This window comes from Crinia signifera, chromosome 9 (genome assembly GCF_055691185.1).
Source record: "Crinia signifera chromosome 9, ASM5569118v1, whole genome shotgun sequence".
Taxonomy (NCBI): Eukaryota; Metazoa; Chordata; class Amphibia; order Anura; family Myobatrachidae; genus Crinia; species Crinia signifera.
In genome coordinates, this window is record NC_139225.1 from 96,195,149 (window position 1) to 96,220,709 (window position 25,561).

At 41.0% G+C, this 25,561-nt stretch overlaps 1 protein-coding gene across 3 annotated transcripts in view; it reads left to right on the forward strand.

Moving 5' to 3' along the window:
• Positions 1-25,561, forward strand: part of IL1RAPL2 (interleukin 1 receptor accessory protein like 2) — an 831,346-nt gene that overhangs the window by 406,782 nt on the left and 399,003 nt on the right. For all 3 annotated transcript variants that reach the window (XM_083159424.1, XM_083159423.1, XM_083159425.1), the window contains exons 4-5: positions 11,360-11,546; positions 17,990-18,143. In XM_083159424.1, coding sequence (XP_083015550.1) covers positions 11,360-11,546; positions 17,990-18,143 — 341 coding nt within the window. The remainder of the gene's footprint in view (positions 1-11,359; positions 11,547-17,989; positions 18,144-25,561) is intronic.

Consider the following 25,561-nt stretch of genomic DNA (forward strand, 5'->3'; position numbering starts at 1 on the left):
TAAGCTTCTCACTGTCACATTGCAGGCTGAGAAAATTACAGAGAGAAGCTGACTGAATGATGCTTTGATACAACTCCCCAATTGTATTGGAGTACCCTTCATGACAGATTTGTTACTTTGTTTCAGTTACTTTTCTTCCTTTATACCGATTTTGAATGGTCTTGTGGGGAATGGGCACGGCCATAGTACCCACAATTCAAATTACATCACACAATATTGCCCCTTTCCCACATTACACTGCAGAGTAGTATCCCTTATTGACATTACACAACACAAAAATGTTTAAAAATACCATACAGTAGTCCATTTATTCACATTACACCACACAGCATTGTCCCTTATTTAGATTACACCACTCAGAAGAGCCCCTTATTAATATTACGCTAATTAATAGTATCTCTTATACACATTATGCCACAAAGATTATGGCATAATGTGGATGCGATGCACCTTACACATTATGCCACTACAACTGACCGCAGCCCTGGATTCCAGGAGCTACCAGCAGCTAGGACGTTCAGGAGATAGTGCAGTGTGGTGCCGGACACTGGTGCAAGTAACAGTGGCTCCTGCATCTTCAGGCAATGCACTGTCCAGGGGGCATACAATCTACTGCCACTACTATTTGATTCTACCCCCTTGCCTCAGGTACTGCCACTATTGTTTGATTATAACCACTGTGTGCAAGTGATACTGACAAACAGTACTCCTCCTTGGCTGGTGTCCCTGGCCAGTGCCTTCCTTCCCACAAGATAAAACTGCCTCTTGCTAGTAGGTGGACCAATCAGGGCCGCCACTAGTAATGTTGGTGCCCGGGACTGACTTACAGCCCGGGCCCCCAGCGCCCCCCCCCTTGTGCACCGGCATCCCACCTCCCCAACCCCAATTACTTACCAGCGGTGGTGTCGGCGGCACAGCAGCATCTTCTCCCGGGACTCGGGGCTTGGAGCACTCACTGCACAGTGCAGCCTGCTCTGTATCCTAGGCTCGGCGCTCTGCAGGCTGCACTGCGTATGGTGCGAGCCTGGCCGCCGGCGCCGGGTGGAGGCATTTCTGAGGGGGGGGGGGGGTTGCCACGCCACTGTGGGCAGCTGCCCAGGCCCCTACAGAGGCTGGGGGCCCAGGACAGTTGTACCCCTGGCACCCCGCAGTCGGCGGCCCTGGGACCAATATAATAGTAATTTGCAAGAATGGTGCTAGGTGGAGGCATAATACTGTTGGGGATTGATGTGGAATGACAATGCAGAGTCATTGCTGATGGAGAGCCACAGAGGGTTAGTGTGGGTTTTGTGCTAAGCAGCAGCATAAGTGGAACTTGATTGAACACCAGTGAGTCACAGGAGTGTATGTGGATAATACAGTAGGAATGCTTGCAGATGAACACAGGATCAATTTCAGTTAAAGCAGTTACAGAGCAATACGCTTCTAAATGTTAGAGCCAAGGAAAATGCTTGATGGTTTAGGTAAGGTCCTCTAAATGGTAATAATTTGCTACAAGTGGTAACAGCGGTTATATGAAGTGGCAGAGAAGGGGGGAAGTGGAGCGAGTGATGTCATCACTGATTGTGCCCCCTCTAAATCTGTCCCTAGTTGAGGAGCAGATAGTGCACCCCTGTGCAGGTCACTATGCCAGCTTATATTATTTTGTCCACCATATGTAAGCACCTGGAGTGGAATGTTTCCCTGAGCAAATTAAGTATGGCCACGCTATCAAACCTCGGTTGATATTGTGAATGTGGCTTCTGAGGATTTCAACATCTGCCGTTTGAATTAAGGTTAACAAGGATGCCTCTCTCACAGTCATCATTTATTTTGTGATATATCTTGAACCAATTTGGCTCTAGATATATATTCAGATTTCAAAAAGCTAGTAAAAATAACCATTATTAATAAATCAAAGTAAACATATACGTGCACATATCCGTGAAGCAGATAAATAGGCTGTTTTTTAATCACATCTTGGCCATGTTATGCTTAGTAATTAGGTCCATGAGGCATGATATCTATAGTACAGGTTGAGTATCCCTTATCCGAATATCTGTTATCCAAATTATTCTATAAACCCATAGTATACAAAATTATTTTTTTCCTGCTGGAACCCTATTGGGTGCATCTCTAAAGTGTCAGAATCGGGTCATTTTAGCCCCCCCCCCCCCCCCCCCCGGCGACGATCAGCAAATCTGGTCATTTTCCATCATGGGGGTGGGGCTTAATGACGTCACACTCAAGTCCCGCCCCCAAACTCCTGCTGAAAGTCTCCTCTCTGGGCTTCCCCCAGAGAGGAGATTTAAAATGTCGGCAACCCTGTTTTACATGCAAATAGTACAATTATAGTGCAATGAGCACCTTACTTCCAGCTTTAGTAAACAAAGATATTGCTCCATCTAACTGAATCTGCACCTAGAAGAGTGTACTGTAATCTTCTATGTCAATAGTATTTATGCAAGGTTGCAAGGGCAAAATACACATACACACATACAAGGCCAGATTATCAATGTGACAGATGGGACTACAGCTCCAGATCTCTACATACTGTAAAAATAGTAACACGATGGGAAACGGCTGCCCTGATGCTAAGTATTAAACTTGTGTATACTGTATGCACATGTTTAGCAAGACTGATCGTGTTGCTAGTGGGTTCACACCCACATAGTACTGGTCACACCCCCATAGCACTGGCCTCACCCACACAGTACTGGCCACACCCACACAGCACTGGTCAAAGTTCTTCCCTTGTCACTAAAGGGTCTTGATCATTTTGAGCTCCAGACCTACGCATCCCCTATGTTGTGTAAAGTATTATATAGTGGTGGATTCTTTTCATAAAACACTACAGGAACTTTACATTTTTTTTATTTTAGCTACCAGACCCAAAGTGAAGAATACCTGATTCCTTTCTAACAAATAACAATCTGATTTTTTGAACAAGTTCAAGGTTTTTTGTGTGGTAGTTGTACATAATATAAAACAAGTAAAATAATAGGTAATTTAATCATTTATTCCATCAAAAACAAAACAAATGTGTTTGTGTGCTTATGGACCTTATTCTAATCTATAAGATTCCCTGAGTCGCACAGGGGAGCGATGGTTTGCGCATGTGCAACTGGTTGGTGCGAGCGAGCATGGCAAATTGATTATTCGCTGTCCCATTAGTACCTAGCAGTATGGGTGGGGGTGTGGGGCGTGGCGAGGGGCTGCTTTGATGGGAATGGCCAGTGTTTCATTGGCATCCCATTGAAAACACTGGGCGTTTCCATGTAAATGCGCTGGAGACGCAGGTGCGGTGGGGCGGGCAACTGACGTCAGCTGCCCGCCCACTTCCCGTACAGGGAGCCTGTGGTGTCTTAGATCTGCAAGCGCTTTTAAAATCATTCAATGGTCAGCGGCTATCGAATGATTTTGTCTCGGCGTGCAAGCGGGGGCGCATATACAGATGGAGCTCCTGAGATCTTTGCAGGGGATGGCGGAAGATTCGCCAGTTGCCATCCCCCGCCAGCCGCGGTAAGGACGCGCGTACACAAGATGTGCGCGCGTCCCCTTACAACGGGACTCCCCCCGGGTCCCCACCGCCTCACTGAGGGTCGCCCCGGGTCCCCGCCGCCTTGCCGCCCCCCCCCCCCCCCCCCCCAACCCTGTCCATCTCCCTGAAGCGGAGACGGACAGGGTTGTCGGTCCAATGCCAACAGGAAACTGAGACGTGCGTGTGTGTGAGACGCACGCGCATCTCAGTCAGATGGAGTGCCTCTCCGCCGGCGATCGCCAGCGGACAGATTCTGGCGATCCCGGAGCAATAGCGAGAGGCGCTCCATCTGTATGACACGCATAGCTGCAAATTTTGCAGATCTGCGTGTCAACCAGAATCACCCCCTACAGATGTAGCGGGATTCATCTTTGCAGGTGATGGCGATGCCGCCATCTGTATGCCGGAAGGGGACACGCGCGCACAAGGTGCGTGCGTGTCCCCTTCCGACGGTGCTGCCCTCGGTTGCCCGGTGCCCACACCGTGCGACCGCACCCCCCCACAGTGTCCAGAGGTCCCCCCAGCCCCCTCGAGCGGAAGGCGGACAGTATTGCGTCCGCCTCGCCGCCCCGCCGCCCGGATACTGAGACGCGCGTGCGTGGGGGACGCGCGTGCGTGGGGGACGCACGTGCGTGGGGGACGCACGCGCGGCTCAGTCAGATAGAGGCGCCGTGTTGCTGGCGGATCGCCAGCAACAACAAGGCCGGCTACATCTGTATATGCGTATAACATTTTCTGTGATATAGTGTATCATATTACTACAGCAGTTTATGCATTATGATAAACTACACCAGGGATGAGGCATTAAGTGGTCATCACAAAGCCAAAAATAGTTTTTACATAAAAATATTTTGCAGCAAAATTGTTGTTTTTGTTTTTAGAAATGAAATTACTATTGTATGTATGTTATATGATAGATTGTTTATTCTGGAATCAATAACAAAAAGTCAAATAAGTAAAAATAAGTGTCTAAGTTTTTACTTCTGACATTGGCATTTCCCAGAAGGCAAAAAAATAAATAAATCACATTTTACTGTACTGACGTTACAGTACACTGCACTGACGTTGTTTGTAATGCTTAATGTGTTAGGCAGAAAATACCATCTTGAACTTATGAGCCTAATAAGAGTGAAATTGAATCTGATAACTTGCCAGTGTCATGCTCTGAATGGCCAAGCATGAGACTATTTGCCTGTATAAAAAATATATATATATGTATTTGGACAGAAATTCTACACATACAGTATCAGTAGAGATCTTATTTGCTGTAATTTGTCATGAAGCGTTTGCAGATGTACAACCTTATGTGTCATGCAGTATATTTCACACTACACAAAAATAACATCTGCAGTACTGCACTGATTTTTTTTTTTTTTTGCTTAGCATACATTCTATTACAGTACTGTATGTTACAAAATAGTCTCATTTGGAGATTTCTCAAATATGAATATAGGTTGATTCACTTTGCCAGCTGGGAATTCTGGCAATAATTATGTAGAGTCTAAATGATGATAGCTTGAGGTTAGTGCGTCTCTAAGGAACGTCAATGTGTATCTTTAGCTTAATGAGAATGTTAAACAAGGGAATGGATGCTTTTTTCATTGAGCACATGAGGTTTTTAAAATGTGTTTGGTTGGCATCATTGCTGAATTATGTATACACTTTGAAGCCTCCTATCAATTTGAATGCACTATATCAAGTAAGCACTTTGAAAATTAGAGTAATAAATTTGAATTTTAAGAATTATATACATATTTAGCATCTAAGCATACATTTTATGAGTATGTACTTTAAAATGCACATTTTAAGATGGTTTTAGTGGTACTGTAAAATGGGAACTTTCATTGAACTTTTCAAAGAAACATGTACTCTAAAAATAAAAAAATAACATACTAATTAATAATGTAATGTTTTACGGCTACTTTGAGACAGAGACTATAATGGGCACATTCCCACATTTCCCATATGGTGTCTACAATGAGCAATAATTTAGAAGCCAACTAGTACAAACAGTCATTAAAAAACTCTTCTGAAAATATAAATATGGCAAGAAAAAAACCAAACCAGACTCCTGAAAGCTTTACCCAGTCTCCAACAGACTTTGTATTTCCTTAACACATGTTATGCAAACAGGAAGTACTGTACAGTATGTTGCCATTGACAATCGATGTTTGCTTGCAGTTTCCCTGTACTGAGATGTTTAAGTAGGGAAGTGTATCACATAACCTCTGTGTGTCTAATGAGGGAAATGTAGAAAGCACACAGTAGACTGACACTGGACTGGACACACCCACACAATAAATGCATCCAATCTGTGTAGGTGTAAATATATTTTAACAGATTTACCAGCGTTCTAATCATTATTAACATCGTTCTATTTTTGCAGTCATATTGTCTTTAAAAACTACTGTATATTGATACCGCAATTGCAATGCATGTATTAATGTTCAGATATACTGTAACATTTGATGAACATATAAAATGATACTGCATTATAGAACAAGGTATTAGGTAAAAGCATGGTTTACCCAATACCTTTACCTTACCTTACCTTACCACAATACCTTACCATAGACTTTTACAATTATAGTAGTATATAGTAAAATCGAATTCACTCTGCACATGTTACATCAGCCCCACTGGCAGTGCACATGGTTTTGTCTATTAGAGAGAGAATTTGTTTTTTTTTTTGAGTGAACCAGAATCAGACCCGGTGTTCGTACACACATGATAGAGATCTTACATGCAGCACCTAAGATCTGAGGATCGACCTCACGACCCGCGGGCCCACGCATTGTACGATGCATCGCATGACAAAATCGTGCATTTGGGTCTGAAACCATTCTGCTGTATGGCCAGCTTTACTTATGTTTGAGTGATGATCTCATTCTCACTGTGCATATATAACCCTTCGATCTAAATACAGTACATCACTGCAGTTGGTGCACTTATCAAAAATATATAAATGATATAAAACTGAGATCCAAGGTAAAGGTCAGCTCAGTTGTGAAATGATTCTGGTTGATGACATAAAATACAGCTTCAACTCAATAATTTTCCAGACTAGGCGCTTGCCTCTGTGATTTGTGTCACTCCTAAGTCTGACTTTTTTTTCCAGCCGAGATAACTTATATGCTTGGGTCTTATTGCTATAGCGGCCATTATAGGAATCTGTTAAGTTAAAAATGTATGGAAATATTCAGTCCCCTTACAGTATATTCCTTCAGGAACTAAGGTTACAACTGCTAAGTAATAGGAAAATTAGCATCAATCATTTTCAGCAGACTGTTCTATGTTGGCCTCATTATGTAACGAACAATGGTATTTTGCATTGCAATGGACATAGGGATGCCAGTAGCCCCACCCACATTTATATCTGGGACATCCTAAATATAACCCTGTATTATAGCAATCATTAAAGAGTGAATATGCCTTTGCGAGTAAACCAGTATAATCCCCAGAATCTGATCAGTTGCTATGGGCAACATCCCATCTTCAATAGAATTGCCATTTTAGTAAATTTACCCATATGAATTTCATCCCCCTGTATTTGAAACACACATGCCATACCCCAGACTCAAACTCAGAACTTCATACATTGCAGTCAGACACAAAGGACATGGACCTATTTTGCTCTTGCATATAAAGCATTTTAACTAGTTGCATACCCTCAAACATGGCCCATTCCATTAGGTACAAAATGCTCTGTTTCTGGATTTCCTTACCAGTGGCAGTTACAGAGGTAGGACTGCATCACTGTCCAATATTCAAAAAGGGGAGCCACACCTACTGCCACCCCAAACATCACTGTCCTGGACTCGCTGGCAGTTGATGTGACCCTCCCTCTTTGAATTTTGGACTGTAACTGCCACTTTCAGGGAAGTCCAGGAGCATTTTGTACCTAATGGAATGGGTCATGTTGGAGGGTATGTAGTTGTAATAGTCAATTTAAACCACTCATTCAATTAACATGGATAAAATGAGGGCTTACAGTAGATACTGTAAATCTGATGAAACCTTGAATTACTCAGAAAACCTTCATACTAAGGCAAGGTACACACTGGAACGCTGGCTACCGAAAAAGTATTGTGGGCACTAGGAACCTGCATTAGCAAGTTTGTACCCACTAAAGCTGGCCATACGCTAGAACAACCTGATCATATGCAGGTCGTAAGATCGATGAAACGGGCGATCGTATAAAAGCACATACGGTCAACTTACCACCGCAAGCAAAGCCAACTGATCATATGTGCAGCACGTATGATCGGTGACTGACCTCTCGAACCACGGGACCACGCATCAGACCGATGTGCACACCTCAATCACGACCCGTTGAAGTTGTGCGTTCTGCCTGATATCGTCTGCTGTATGGCCACCTTTACTGATGTAGGGGCAATGGAGCGGCAGGGAAGGCAATTCTGCATGTGGCAGCATGGTACCGTTAGCAATGCAAAAGCCGCTTTGGGCATTATTTAAAAAAAAAAAAACTAAACATACTGACTATGGAAATTCTGACTGTTGTCGTGTACAATTTCAACATTCAGAAAATGTTGACATTGTGTCAGTTTGGCATCTGTCAACATTCGGAACATGTGAACATACTGTACCACACCCAATTACTGTTTAGATCCTATAACCAAGAGTGTTATGTATTGACTGCTGTCTCATACCGGTAGTTCCACTGCAATGGAAATATACATATTGCTACAATGTTTTCAGAATCATTTCATGTACAGCATACACAGTAATTCAGTTATGCTGATGATTCCAACAGAGGAAATTTGCTACCTAAGTACTTTCAGCAGACAAATGTAGTGTAGTCTTTAATTGGTTGAAAACTGTCCTCTCTTTTAGTGAAGTCACTATTAATCAATTCCACACAAGACAAATGCTTTAGTGAGAAATTTGGTGGAGAAGAAGGTCCTGCTATTCTGAGCAATTGGACATAGCGTGCTTGGCACTTAACCCACAAGGGGAACTATTCGTTGTTAAATAATATATCATTCTGCTGTTCTTAGTGTAGACAGTGTGCAGTGATTTTGCTTATACAAATTAAGTTTATATGTAAGTCGTAACATTTTTACAGTTATAGTTGCGTATAAAATTGTTTGATTGTTTTAGTAAAGCCTCCCCACTATCAAATTATTAATAAACCCCTCTTTAGATATACTATATATAGGCAGAAACACAGGAATTTGCTGGGTGCGCACAGAGTAAACCGCGGTTCTGCATTAGTCTGAAAGAACTAGAACCGGGTTACCAGTCTTGGTTCCACAACCTACAATCAGCCATAAGATGCCCACAGACACTACAATTGTACTGTGCTATGCGTTTTTGTCTGTACAATGGTTCTATACAATTTTTCTTCCAGCTTTCTGCTGTTCTTAGTGTAGACAGTGTGAAGTGATTTTGCTTATACAAATTAAGTTTATATGTAAGTCGTAACATTTTTACAGTTATAGTTGCGTATAAAATTGTTTTGATTGATTGTTTTAGTAAAGCCTCCCCACTATCAAAATATTAATAAACCCCTCTTTAGATATACTGTAGGCAGAAACACAGGAATTTGCTGGGTGCGCACAGAGTAAACCGCGGTTCTGCATAAGATATACAGGGGTGGGGTTCTGCATTAGTCTGAAAGAACTAGAACCGGGTTACCAGTCTTGGTTCCACAACCTACAATCAGCCGTAAGGTGCCCACAGACGCTACAATTGTACTGTGCTATGCGTTTTTGTCTGTACAATGGTTCTATACAATTTTTCTTCCAGCTTGCGATGCAATGTGCACTTGGATGCATGCGATGCGATGTGATGAACCCATGTTTGTAATGTTAAATTTCAGATGTGCAGCACGTACTTTTTTAGACATACAATATCAGGCTCCCGGGAACGCACATCGCATCGCACAAGCCCATAAACACCATCCAATAATTGTACATAAGATGCGTTTTGTGCTTAAAAAGTACAAAACGCATTTGATTATTGTAGCGTCTGTGGGCACCTTAACTTATTGAAAAGATCGACTCCTCCTTAACCTGTCTCAATCTAAACATGTATTAGGGAATAAGAATGTCTACTACACACATGCAATATATGGTACATAGGATTGTAGCAAGCCTTATGGGGACCCATGGAAAGTAACTTGTAGGGGATATTGGCACTAATAATATTCACATAAACATGCTCACATCTTCTTCTTTTAATAATAATAATAATTATTATTATTATTATTATTATTATTATTATTATTATTATTATTTAGGATAAGTATAGCACCACCTGCATGTTGTAGTAATGCCCCCAACCTGCCAAAGGTGCACATGTTTGGGAAACACTCTATTTACTTTCTATAGTTAATGTTGCCCAGTCTTGAGAACCAGGAGGCAGGCATTCACATTTTCTTCTGTGTACAGCTCAGCTCAGGTTCCACTGCCACGCTATTAGGGGCAGGGGGTCTATTCATTTTTTGCAGGGGGTTTCACTTATTCCAACATGGAAAAGTCACTGAGTATATGTAGGTTTTCTCCCCAACCATACAGTACAGTCTGTAGCATTATGACTCTCTCTCCTATGGCACTCTTAAATTCCCTCCTATGAACAATTCTAATGTATTCTGAAAACCAATTTATTCATTGAAGCCTTCCACCCCTTCCCGTAATGTCCAGCCTCTTTGTGTCTTTTTACTGTTTTTACCTTCTACATTATTTGATCTCACAATTAGTGCCCTCCTTCCAATTATCCATGTCCTTGCATGTACCATGTGTGCATAAAAGCACTTTGTTTGTTGTATGTATTTCCCCTATGCATGGCAATGTGGATCACTTTTGGTGTCCTTAAACTATCCTTATCCTTAATAATAACTATACTCCTCACAACGGGTACATTTTCCTATGGTCACCTTTAGTCCTACAGTATACTTTACAGGGTTCCTCAGTCACTCATAAGCCATTCCTGCTTATACAAAAGACTCCAGGGCAATGACACATGCCTTACTACTGTACACTGAATTTAAGGGAGAGAACCCCACTAGCTTTGATTTTGGAAGAGAGGGGAAAGCTATTGAGGGCCCAATGGTGGAATAAAGCGGTTGAGGATCATGCTTAGAGGCTTGGTTAACCATGAAAATACACCTGTGCAGTATAAGGAAACATATGTATTATGTATTATTCAAGTGCACAGTCTGGAACCATCCCAGGGTATTAGTGGCGTAACTACATATACAGCGCTCACACACACCCCCGCCGGGAATTTTAGCCGGTAGAGCCGGGGACCCGACAGATCTGCATGTCCGGGTTAGAGGCAGCGGCAACGGGGTAAGGAGGGGGGGGCAGGATCCAGGACCTGAAAGAAGTGCCGGCGAGCGGACGGCAGCAGGTAACTATAGCCCCACAGACCCCCCCCCCGGCGCCCACTCCTTCTTAGCGCCTCCCCGCCACCATATAGTTACGCCACTGAAGGGTTACCCCTTGCTTCCCTGTGGGCCAGATTGACCCTGTTGAGTCTAAATAACTTCAATGAATTACAGTATGATTGTCTATTCTCATTGTAGGCAACATACTGTACAAGAAGAATTTTCATTGCGTTCATTTTTATTTTATATAAGATCTGTTTCCTCATACTGGCTTGGCATTTCATCAGAAAATCATAGTTTAATGTCCTATAATATTTGTTTCTTAGCTCTTCTTAAAACATGCTTATACTGTAGTACATGAAGGTTTGCTTTATGTTGATATATACAAGACCAATGGTAGATAAACTTGAATGAGACTGTATGCAAAATATACATTCTGCCTGTAGTAGAGAGAGACCTACATTCAGAAGTGTTTTTACTCCTTGCAGAAACTCCACGTATTGCATGAAGGTATCAATGTCCTTGACTGTGGCAGAACATGAAGCTGGTCTTTGTTACAACAGCAGAATACGATATGTGGAGAAAGCAGAAGTCACAAAAACAAAAGTAATCTCCTGTCCTGATATTGATGACTATAGGACACCAAATAAAGTCACAGAAGTTGCATGGTATAAGGTAAATATAGTCATATAGAGTGCATTAATAGAATTTGCGACACTTGTTTCCTAGAACAGCGCCCACTAGGCTATTTTTCGTAGGAAAATCGCATCACATCGCATGGGCCATTTTAGGGCCATGCGATGTGCGATGCGATTTTCCTATGTAATTTATTCACTGCTCTCTCTGCCCCGGGACATCGCATCTGCCGCAAAATCGCATGCAATCGCATGTGATTTTATAGGGTGTGCGATGCCATGACATTAGGTATACAATAATATGATTGTATGTCCCCAAAATAGGTTTAACGAACCCCCCCCACTATCCACGCCACCCTGAAGCGTGGCGAGCGGCGGCGGATCGTGTCCTTCGACTTTTTCACTACCCCACTATACACTTTGGCGTGGAGTTGATTTTATATAGTGTGGCGAGCGCAGTGAACCACCGAGCCCGAAGCGTGTAAAGAGCAGCGAGCCCTGCGCGGGGATGCGGGATACATGTAAAGTAATCTGCGTCCCCTCGCGGGGCTCGCTGAGCTCGCCATGCTTCAGGCTCGGTGGCTCACTGAGCTGGCCACACTATATAAATTCAACTCCACGCCGACGTGGATAGTGGGGGAATAAAAAGGTCACGGGACTCGGTCGCTCGCCATGCTTTGGGCTAGCGTGGATAGTGGGGGTGGGGGGTGCATTAAACCTATTTTTGGGACATATAAGTCATATTATTGTATACCTAATGTCATGGCATCGCACACCCTGCGGACATGCAATGCAATGCGATGTGATATAGTGGGGTACAATGAGCATAGAAAAAATTACCATATATACTCGAGTATAAGCCTACTTTTTCAGAACATTTTTTATGCTGAAAAAGCCCCCCTCGGCTTATACTCGAGTGAGGGTCCCACTTGAGTCAATAAGTTTTCCCAGTTTTTTTGTTGTAAAATTAGGTGTCTCGGCTTATAATCAAGTCGACTTATACTCGAGTATATACGGTACATAAAAAAAATCGCATGCCATAATAATTGCCCATGCAATGCGATTTCCCTACGGTGACGTACGTAGGAAATCTGGGCGCCGTGCTAGGACACAAGTACCGAATTTGCTTACTACATGTCAAGGCAGTAGTCCAACTGTGAAGATTAATGTGTGGGGCTGATTCTAAAAGACATATTGTTTTATACCAGTTGCTGGAATAGTGGAGAACCTGACTGCTAGAGTTTAACAAGCACAGTTTACACAGAGTGGAGACTGTACAGTACAAAGTTGAAAAGAATTGGTGGACATTCACCAAGATCGGATTTGTATGAATGGTTGCATTCATACCCATTCAATGCAAAATACGTACGGCAGGTGCTGTTTTTAGATATAAAGGCAAACTTCAAATTATTTTCCCCTGGAACGATCTTTGAGCCCGGGGCTGGTTCTAGCCGTGGGGGTGCAATGCTGATCAGTGCAATGCTGTCACTCCTTACATACTGTATATACGGCCGCCAAATACCTATACGGCCCGTTACAAATACGAATGGGTACGAATGGCTACAGCATTGGAAAATACGAACGAGAAGAATATGACAGCTTTGTAAATTTGCCGTATTCTTCTTTCGTGTTTTCAGGTCGCATAAGGCTGACCCCTTTCTTACGGGGATCGGCGTGTTCGACATGCTTAATAAATTCCCCCCTTAGGTTCTACATATCACAGGCAAAAGCCCTTAATCCTGTAAAAGTATCAGGAGTTAGGGCTTGTGCCTATTTATTAAAGCTGTTATCCTGTGATGACTATTGTAGCCTTCATGTGTCCTATGGAAGTATTTGCACTGTACTGTCCTCTGACAGCTCATGTGATCTCAGGATGGTATTAACAAAGGATGCTTACAGTAAAGTATTTTTCCAAGAAGAAAGCAATGGTTTTGCATTCAATAGTATTGCCAGGTGACAGCTTGCATGGCTACTGCCGGTCATGGCTACAGGCAGTAAGATATTTTAAAAGCAAAATAACCCATCACAGAAAAAAACTATTGCGTATGAGGTAATTTAGGGCTTAATGCAGGGGTTCCCAAACTTTTTTGAATCACGGCGCCCTAGAACATCACAATATTTTCTAGGCACCCCTAGGCCTTCTTATCAAGAAATTCTGAAAATAAATATTAAATTAAGTGCATTGTGTGTATATGTCAGTTATCTGGTGAGGGACAGGATTTGCTTCTGTTTTTCCACATATATTATGATTGGCAGCCACAAGCACTGGTTTTGCCTGGTACATTGACCATCAATAATATGAATTGATCTTGGTCCACCAACTCAAGGCACCCCTGCAAGTGTCCTGAGGCACCCCAGGGAGCCTAGGCACACAGTTTGGGAACCACTGGCTTAATGAATGGGCTCCATCTTCTAGATAATATTTGTATTTTATGAGGATATAGGTTAGCCGGCACCATAGACATTTTTGTAAACTTCTTAATCAGTTTGCCTGCTTGGACATGTTTATCGAAGTCACGGTATGCACACTGTATATGGCGGAAAGACTCAATTATAAATGCAGCCACAGCTGTGTTATTAATTGTCTACATAAAGAAAGCCCTTAGACACAGCTGCACAGAGATTTCAGTGTCTCTGTATGAACTATCAGAGACGCACTTGAATTTAAACATTATGCATCGTCACCAGAGAGGCCAAGGCAGCAAATGAGGAAATCTGGCAGAGGTGCAGTATGATGATGTCCCTTTAGTGAAAGCTTTTCTAAATAAGAGTTAAGCAAACACATTATATTCTGTGTCCACTAGATAACATTTCTGTTTTGCAATAATAGGGGATGTGTGATAACATTTATAACAGATTGCCAGTGACACTAAGGATCCGAAGAGTGTTGCTATGTGCATGAGTCAGTCATGGAAATGTAAGTCAAACAACATCAGAAGTCACCTGGGGATGTGTTTCTCAGGCCCTATCATTCAGAGCACACACAATGAGTAAAGACGGCTCTTCAGCAAAGAGTGCACCGATCTGGCAGAGTGTCAGCTAGAGGATAATGCGCCATCTTTGGATTGTAGGTCTCAATCCAATTATACCTCCTGCTAATTGTGCAAGTTTTATTTATGCTGATATTGTAGAATCACCACTTGCCTGGTTGTCAAAGGTTTCTTGGTGCGGATTGCGGTCACTAGGTTCTGTAGGATAACATGTTATGTTCTTTTAGAGCAACGGGCACAAAATAAAATAATTTTGACAGATGCATGGGCCACCATTTACATGCACTGTACACATATGTATACTGTTAGTTCTCTTATTACCACTACAGTACAGTGTAACCTTTAATTATAGTGATACACAAATTGTACAATTACATCAAGTTTTGTCTTTTTTTTATGTGTTGTATATATAGCATATTTGGACATAAGAATAAAGGATTGTTTTTCAAGGCAATAATTGAAAAACTGCTATAATCTAATAATATACTTACTGTAGATGTCAGCTTCTTTGGTTGCCCAATTTAGTATTTTTTTATTAGAAAGTAGGTTGAACAGTTACACAAAGATTAACTTGATTTTGTCTGAAATTAACCATACAGAGTGATGAAAGCTTATCCTGTTACTATCAGTAGAGAGCCTTAAGGAGCATACACGTGGGGCGATTTCAGCCCCATTTCTAAGCGATCTGACTAGATCTCTTAAAAAAGGAACACAGATCGCTCCGTGTGTATGCCCTATAGAGATGGCGATGCGCGGTCCTGCGAGTGGCTATCACCAGCATGGAAAGACAATGCTTGTACTGTCTTTCCTGCTACAGTAGATTGCCTGGTTTGGCCTATAAATAATAGGCTAAACCCCACTCTGCATGATTGCTAAGCACGGGGTGCATCGCTACTGCCGCGCAATGTGCTTAATCCCATTGCTCAGCATGGAGGCCGGCGTCGCCCCATGTGTATGGGGCTTTAGAAAGATTATTAATAGCTGAATTGCTTGGAGGATGTTGAAATCAGTTTGCCGCACTAAAAATTACTTTTCCAATTGAGAGCCTTTAAAATCACCTGCAATCTACCATAGGCTGCCCAGCCAAATTGTAACTCACGTTAGGAGCAAACGATATACAGGCCATATACTGCTGCAGTCAGTGTCCATGGCTCAACTGTCAAGAAAAGCAATTGAACAAACCTGGTATTTACCTATTTTGGAGGTTTTGCAAATTTGCTTAACAGAGATTTACTTATAGTGTGAGTAAAGACTCCAGGACTTAGGGAACCATGGGGGCAAGAGATAAAGGGGGAAATTTACTAAAGGAAATTTGTAAAAAAATAGGTGTATTTGTATCCAGAAATACACTTATTTTTGACATTTACTATACTGAAAATACGGCAATTCGTAGTTGTATTGATGTGCTATCAATACGAATACGAATTGCCATATTTTCGGGATAGTAAATGTCAAAAATAAGTGTATTTCTGGATACAAATACACCTATTTTTTACAAATTTCCTTTAGTAAATTTCCCCCAAAGTATCAGTCAAACAGTTCCTAACTTATGTAATAGGTTGGGTTTGAAAAATGAGAGTTAGGAGTTGGTTGGATGGTACTATGGGGGAAATGCAGACCTGATCACTGGGCTGCTTTTTCAGGAGCCCGGTAATTAGCCACCTCATGGGTCAGAGTTAAATCCCGCACCTGTGTATGGCTGTGAATGGCATCGGCCCCAAATGCAGCCAGCAGAGGAAAGCTGTTGGTGTCTTTCATAGCTAGATGGCCTGTCGCATGCGCACTGCGAGCCGCGTGCATGAGCAGTAGTTCAATTGATGCTCGGGCTCTAAATTCGCAGCCTAGCGATAGTGTCTAAATTAGGCCCTTTTTCTCCATCAACTTTATCTCTCTCCAAAGCTTAGTACATATACCCCCATGTTCTCTAGATGAAGACATTAAAATAAAGTTATTATGTCATGTCATAAACTTTCTTTGGACAGAAGACACAAATGCTAACTTGAAACCATGTAGGTAGGAATATTTTTGACTAGGCTTAAAATCTGTCATCAGGGGAAGGCCCAGCATTTTATGGATATCTCTATGAAAACGCTGAGAATTCCCCTTGGTACGCATTCTGGTTGATCAGCCTGCTCAGGACCAGGCGGTGTCACATGACATCAGTGCCCGCCCTCTTTTCATCCATCTCAATCTAAAATAAAAGTAATTTCAGACTTTTATTTCTGAATTGGAAAAAAATAATAATTTGCTGGTTGGCGACCATCATTCGATGATTTCTCTCCCCTTCGGCCGCATGCAAGGGGATGTTATGTCATACTCATCCCCTTGCATGCTAGCAAAGGGATGAGGGCGGAGTGTGGTTGTCGTGGTGACATGAGGCAAACAGATCTTAATCAGGCCATTTGTTGCCTAAACTTAGTGTAGAGTCTGATATTGAATTATGGTTTATGGAGTGTTATGATTTATGAGGTGTAAAGTATCATTTTTATTGGTTCCTTTGATTCTGAACATTTCTGTGTAATCAAACCAGTATACTGTACAATAAAGGCACACATATTGTGGTCAGATTACTTTGATCAGAAAATGCAATAAAAATCAATTGAATTGTACCATGCATAGTCAGCATTAGATTTAGGTGGACACTTGATTTTTGGAGACCCCACAGATTAACTGTAGTTTTAAGGATAATGATAGAGAATTAATATTTTCAGTCTGTGGTTCCCAAGTGCTGACCTCAACAGTTCTGGTTTTAGGAATATCCCTGCTTGTTCACATATGGTATAATCAAACTGTCTGAGTTACTGTACTTATAAAGTCACCTGTGCATAAGCATACATATCCTAAACACCTATTGGGTTGACTTGAGGACTACTAAGTTGAGCATTTCTGCCCTGATAAATGCCGCTCTTCAAATTAATATTCTGTTCCATTTCTGATGGAAATTGTGAAGTTAAATGTTCTAACAGACTACAGTTCTAACAATGAGCGAGAGACATTAACTCAGTGGGGTACACACACGCTCTTATTGTACATAGTCAAAGCGCACACAAATAAGACACATCCAAATCTTCTCAAATTTGCTATGATTTCCATACTGTGAAAGTGATTCAAATGAATCAACTCCTAGTGAACCGCCGTAGTTTTAAAGTTCTGTTATTACGGCTGGTAATTTACTACTTATAAAGTTTAGCCAGTATTTTACTGGATTTGTTCTCTACTCTCATCTTCCTTGCCGGAGAGACAATTCAACATGACATTTAAAAGCCCTTTTCAAACCAATTTCCTGTGTAATTAAAAACATATCACATTGTTTTGTTTTAAGCCTCTCATCTATTGGTATAAAGCATAATTCCAAAATAACAGAGGAGATATGTATGTTTCATTGTTTTACTAAGACAATTACTTAAAAAAACTAGAAAAAAACCTTCAAATGCAAAGTAGCTCATGCATTTAAATGGACTGAATGTCTTCTCTAATTCTGCTTTCTGTGCAGGAATGCAAGCCAAAGAAATGGAGAAACTTGATTATACAGAAGGGAAATAGCCTTTTGATACAAGATGTCCAAAAAGATGATATGGGGAATTATACCTGTGAAATTAAGTTTGATGGAAGACCAATTAGACGCACTATTCAGTTAAAGGTAACAGGTAAGAATAAGAACAGATCTACAAAGTTGTCTATGTATATACAGTCATGCCAAAAATTTTGCCCATACTGCATTGCTGATGAAATGTTAACCCATTGCTCCAGACGCTTAGCACGGAACCTATGGGTTAATAAGTGTTAGTGGTGGGTGTTACCATTGGAGGAAATGGGCTTAAATTAAATACCAGTTGTTAAAGCTCAGTGCTATCCTCCTACGGTGAGCCCAAAGGCTACTTGAATAACATATGTCCCTGTATATGTGTGATATCATTTGCAAAATAAATGTTTAATTGGTTATTATTTTTATACAGCTTCCATATTACATTGTGCTTTACAGAGAATATAAAATGATACACAAGTCTCTGCAACAGTACAGTTTATAATACTGTATTTACCCCTTTCAAACACACACACAAGCGAGTGCACCTGGTGGATACCCACACAAATAGGCCCTTATTCAATGTGGCCAGTGAGGTGGTTAATCGGCGGGCATCACTGAAAACAAGGGACCCTCGCTGTTTAAAGAAGGTGTTAAGTGATAGCCTTGCAGCTAGGAGTTAGCAGGCGCCTAATAGGGTGGTTTGTCAAGCTGCTCCTGCTAGGGGGTGTCAAACCCCTGAGAAATATGCAAATAACAAAAGGTGAGGGTGGAGCGCTATAAGAATGGATCAATTGGTTAAATTGGTAAAAAAATATATGGAAAATGTATTCATTAATTAATAATATGCATTGTGCACTTGGTAAGGTATTAAAAGACATATATAGGACAATTCATTGCAATGTATATAATACACAAAAAATAAAAATGTAAAAACAATAATGGATCAATTTAACCAATTTATCCAGTCTTATAACACTCCACCCTCACCTTTTGACCCTCGCTGTTTAACCCTAATGCTTGGCCGCTCACCGTATTCAACGCTCCGGGGAAATCCTCGCTGTCAAAGGACAGTGAGGATTCCCCCAAATAGTAAGGCTCATGGCTAATGCAGGGAGCGACTGCATTTAGCCGCGAGCCTTGCTGTTTTAGCTGGTGCACATGCCATTTCCCCCTCGCTACAAAAACCTAGCGAGGGGGAAACGTTGTGTGCAGCCACAGCTCACAGAAACCATTGAATACACCCCATAAAATTATCCCACTGCTATTTTGATGTTACCAATGCCTAATTGTTAGACCGATTGCCTTCCCGAAGCAGATAGTTGTCACCAACTCCTGTAAGCACCATTACCAACTGTGAGCTGTCCCAATGGCAACTGTTAGGGATTTCACTTTCTGCCCTCTTCCCACAGTACATAGAAATCATGCTCTCCTGTGCTGAAATTCACATACATATCACAGTTGCTAGGCTCCTAAATGCAGAAAATATAGATCAGTGTATATTTTTGAATAGTAAATATAGGGCCTGATTCAGACCTCTTCAATGTGCTGCTTAGGTTTGCTCCCCCTTATATTTGAATGCATGGCAAAACTTCAGTATAAGTATGAATGATAATTATCAGTTTACTAAGCAGGACATTGCAGGAAAGAGTACAGTGACATGCAAGTTCTATAGCTCTATTGTTCCCCATCCCTGTTCTTAAACTCCACATACTATATGAGAGAGAAAGAGAGAGAGAGAGAGAGAGAGACATTTAGTTCTCAATTGTGTATTTACAGTAGAAAATAAATGATGACATATCTCCGATTCTGACAAGCTCTTTCCCGTGAAGATTTGTGGATGCTCAGGTTTTTGTTTTGGATTGACTTAAATGATCGGTCGGGTATAGATATAAACTTTGTTTTGGTTGAAAAGTATTATTACAATATGTTGGTAAAATGTTTATATATTTGTAGAATTTGTAACCTGTCATCGGTTTCCATGTCTTTGTGTTGCATAGGCAAACTGAATAATGTGTACGATTTCTGCATTAAAGTGAAAAATTCCTGTACGCTTATTATTTTACACTACATTTAACACAATTACAGCTTTCACTGGCTCCATATCCAGAGCTCAGAGCAAGATTTACAGTACTAGAGGAAACCCAAAATTCAGATTAGCAATGTTGTTTTGTTATACAACATATGTTTCATTTGGATAAATTGTAAAACTACAATTTCATTGGAATATGTAGGTAAATGCTGTTCCTTTTTTGATCCTTTTTTATAGTGTTTGTGTTTAGGGACTGCAGGTATTTATATATATATATATACACACTTACCCCCCCCCCCCCCCCCCCCCCCCCACTGCGGAAGGAGTCCAAACCGGCACACGAGTAGTGAAGAAAAAAGATGTGGTTTATTCCATAAGTACAAGAGTTATAACAGCGGTCCCGACAGCTGTTCCAACTGGGTCCTACCAGTCTTCATCATATATATCATATATATATATCATTGTGTATATATATATATATATATACACAATGTCCAATAAAGAGCACTCACCAGACTTGCAATTCAGATGCATGTGACCCATCCAAAATTGGAAGTCTGGTGAGTACTCTTTAATGGACATTGTATATATATATATATGGCTGTACCCCCTGGAATTCAGCTTGAGATTTACACCCCAGCTGTTGGTCTTGCGGATTGGGTGTGCTGGTTCTACACACCACTATTCATACATATATATATATATATATATTACAGCCCTCAGTGTCGTCTGCTTTTCTTGTGTATGCAGAAATGCCCTTGGAGTCTATGATTGGGATAATTATTAGTTTACTACTGTGCAATAGCTTTCTATCATGTTCAGCACCACGGACAGCATCTGAAACATTTGTCTTTGTAGATGTCAGTTTTGTTTCTCTGGCCAGTGCCTTATTAGTTCATACTGGCTGATGTTTTACGGTACAGTCAGTACTGTATGTGAAGGAATTAATTTTTAAATACCCTGTACATTGGTCCACAGATTATAGTAATAAAACAGAATAGTCTGTTTTATTGGATTACTTGGATATATTTTGGGTATGGGATGCTCATGTTCTAGCTGGTTCAGCCTGTATGTAGGAGCTCACTGGGGGTGTTTCAATCTTCTCACCACACATTGCAGTAATAGAGGTATGTTCCAGCACTGAGAAGGAGATGCATCAAAATGGTAAGCAGTTGCCCTTAACAACAATCCTATTCTAGTTAGCATTTATCAATTACAGCCTAAAAAGTGAGAAGTAGAATCTGACTGGTTACTGGTAAATTATCCATTGTTTAGAAGGCTTGCTCCCTAAGATTGCGATGAACTGTCAATGGTCCTGTCTAAAGTTCTGCTAAGATATGGAAAGTGCCATCTAAGAACCGCACGGAGTGGATGGAGAATAGCCCGCAATCCCAGGACCTTCTAAGTAATTTAACCATGCTAAGTGATAGGCCAAGGCTAGTCACCAGGGGTTTTAGATGTATTCTAACCTATATGCTTTAATATAGCAGAGGATGCTCCGTTATTATCAGAAGTATTGCTAGGCTCAGCAGAGCTGCAGTAGCACATGTCCTAAGTACTTGGATGACAGGCCGCGTCCCCATGTGTGCTGATCTAGTGGGAAGCAGTGACCTGTAAATGTCAATGCTCCATGTGTTAAGGGCTGCCTCATGATGTGAAGAAAGAAGAGACAAGGAGGTAGCCATAGATTAATGACAAGGAGAAGACAGAGCAGGGTAGCCCAACACCACAAAATGGAAAGGTTATATTGTGTTATTTATTTGGAAATATATGTATTCCTATATCTTGTTTAATTGTATACAACAATATTATATTATTATGATAGTTCTCCATGAAACAAAATCATGGCCTGAAGGTTCATTTTACACTATAATGTAAACGTCCATTCTTTTTGTCCAATCATCTTCTTTCTTGCCATGCTTGATAATGCCCCTGGCTGAGAAATATGCGAGACATAGCTTCACATTATACGAAGAGCTGTAAAGTGATTTCTGATTCCTCTTTATAGATGATGTGGAATATACAAGTTATTATGAATTATTTCTGGAGTTTGATTACAGTCTGCCAGTGCTACATAACCATACCAAATTGCCAAGGTTCCGATAACTTACAGTTTTAAGATGCACACTATGCTATAATAAGCTTGATGCCAATTTGCTGTTGACTATGAGATGGAGGGCGCTATGTCTACAAGCAGGAATAATGCACTACAGAACTGTGTAGCAACTCTGCTGGCATGAAGCTTTGTTTTTTTGGTACTTGTGTAGTTTCACAGCGGCAGCTTACACCGTCAGTGTAGCGTTCCTGTCAGAATCAGCGTAGTGTTCCTGTGACCAGCGTAGTTAGCATAGTCAGTAAGAAGTAGCGTAGTGTTCCCGCGGCTGCTTAAGCGTCCCTGGCTATGTTATCAGCATAGGAGAGGGGATCATGCTGGCGCCAGCGGTGTGAGAGAGGCTGAGTAGGCTTGCCAGGGACGCTGGGGAGAGAAATGCAGTTCCCGGCAACAGTACGGTAGTTACTTGTGTAATTTCACTGCGGAAGCCTACGCCGATCACGTAGCTTAGGCTTCCGCCGCGAAACTACACAAGTAAGGCAGCCATTCGGCTACGCTGATAACATAGCTTAGGATGCTGCGGTGAAACTACACAAGTACCGTTATTTTAAAACATTCAGTCATTAGTAGTCTATGCTCTAAGTTCATCCTTTAATGCTTCAGGGTCCTGTAGAGCTTTTTACTCTGCATTTTAACCTTTCTGCAAATCATCAATAAAGACACATCTATTATGCACATGAAACACAATATTTTACAATGCGTGGCTAAGAATTTACTTAATGGGGGACCTGGAAGTGGCATAATTAGAAGAGGAAGAGCAGAGATCAAATAAAGATTGCTAATTCATTATTTTATGTAATCATAAATTATGTGTTTTCAATAAGAGGTTGACAGCTCCTCATTAAATCTAAATGTACTGCCAAACAATAGTGCGGTTAAATGAAGACATGCACAAAACAACGGCTAATTACATTTCTGCTGCATCAGTTATCTAAAATTGCATCAAAAACTATTAGTGCAAGTGATATTACGAGCACGCAGTTGCTAAAAAAGGGGAACACTCTCTCTCCTTAGTGACTGGTACATGTTGGTCTATGTACAGTATCCATGGAAGTGCGATTTACTCATTAACTTTAATAAGAATACATTTTAAAAAAGCTGTTCTTTCTCAAGGATGTAACCTTTCCTGTATTTTTAGCTGTTTACTTTATCTTCCTTATTTTTTGGGGGGGAAACTCTTCGGCTGGCAATCACACACAGGGCCAGATTATGGACAGGTCTGCAAGGATGGTCACCATGGGATCCCCACACATTGGGGCCTCTAACTACTGTAGCCTGAAGAAGCACTACACACCCAAGTCCCATGGCTGACAATTATGTTCCAGTCAGTAGTTTGCCTTAAAGAAGACCCTAGCACTGTCCCAGAGTCTAGTGGTCTCCAGGAACATTTCTGCCAGGCAGTTTTCGCATTGTTTTCCTAGTGTTAATGAAACAAGAGAATGGTAGTAGTTCTGTGCTGCTGTTGTGGAATTCCAGAGGGTAAGTATTGGCAAAAAGGGTGCATTGTGTGTGGTGTGTACTGCCTCAACCCGTGTGCATCACACACACTGGGCCCATTATAGACATGCCAGTGATGACTTAATTTATTAGTTACCACTATTATTGTGTAGTGTTGCATACTTTTTTCAATATATTATTTGTATATTAAAATAAATTGAACTAAATTAGCACCTGAGATGAAGAAACTACTGCAGACAAGTGACTACTAGGTAAAATGGGATATAGTGATACAAACTGTTACTGTTCAAATAGGAATAATGTCAACCTAAAATATGGCTAGTATACTGTATATAAATGTATAGAGGGAAACACTTTTGACCAAAGTTGATTTATTCTTTGAACAACCTTTCCGATTGCTCTCTCTCTCTCTCTCTTTTTATATATATATATATATCCTATTCCTCTCTCTCTATATATATATATATATATATATATATATATATATATATATATATATATATATATAATCCAATGATGTCCGTCACAGCCCAGTAGATCTGTTGCTGTTAGGGTGCCCGCATTATAGGGAGAGTAGACAGGTAATAGACGGATGCGGCACTCCAAAACGGTCTTCACTTTGAAAATCTTTATTTAGAACAACGTTTCAATACAAATCGAGTATTTTCATCAGGCTAACAAATAAAAAATGCATCTCTGCTTATATACCACATCAACTAAAGTGAACCAAGACTGAACAGACCACGCCACCGGTACCGGTAGCGTAAGGGTGATGTCATCAGGACCCAACCCCCAGGCTGTTGTCCTGACAACGTACCCACACTAATTACCATCACCATAGTAAAAAAACAAATAACAATTAAAAACAAATCCAGTAATACAATGCACAATGACAAATAACAAAGTCTATCTGTATAAGTACAAATTAATGGATAGAAAATTAAAAACAGATGCGGACAAAAACATTTTTTTATGCAGATAAACATTAAATTCAATAATTAATCAGTAATGTTCATAATTAAAGTATAGGTATGACTGACAAGCATAGCAAAAAATACCACAGGATAATACAAATAAACGTTTAATTCAACAACACTGAAATACCTGAGTGTTCATTGAGTCCGTTCGGAGCCACTGTTCCGAGCCTCAAAATCCACAGCGCCTCACATTTTAGCAATTGTAAACCACGATTACCACCTCTAAGAGAGGCAGGAATGTGGTCTATCATTCTATATCTAATGGTAGTCAAAGGGTGTTTGGCTGTAAGGAAGTGTCGGGCGACAGGTTGATCGCTCGAGTCTGATGTTAATGCATTGCTAATGCTAGATCTGTGTACAGACATTCTGTCTTTAAAAGGACCCTCCGCAGGGACATAAGATTTGGTAGACCGTGAATCGAGTACTGCAAGTTAAATTATACTAAATGAACATGGGTTTACCAGTTTTAGGATGATTAAATTTAGGTCCAGGAATGATGTACTGGCAGGACACACATGGGCGACGAATGCATCCCCTTGCTGGGGAAACATTAATTTTAAGAAAAAGATCAATATCTGATTTCACAAGAATATCACGAATATTCCTTGCTCTTTTATAATATGGTAGCAAATGTGTGTTATTCAAATTCAACTCAGGATCATTTTGTATAATCGCCCACTAACGTTTAGCTATGGTCTTGACAGATGGACTAGATTGACTATACAGTACGTGGTTACCCAGGGGATATATTCTGTTTTATTGGGTATAATATCTTTAGGTAACAACAAAGATTCTCTATCTATAGCACAAACTTTTTCTTTGGTTGCCTGTAGTTCTGAATAAGGATAGCCTCTAGATCAAAATCTATCAATAATCGCATCATTTGGGCAGATGCTATGACCGGATCAGATACAATCCTATGTACCCGTAGGAGATGAGAATAGGGAAGGCTCCTAATAGTA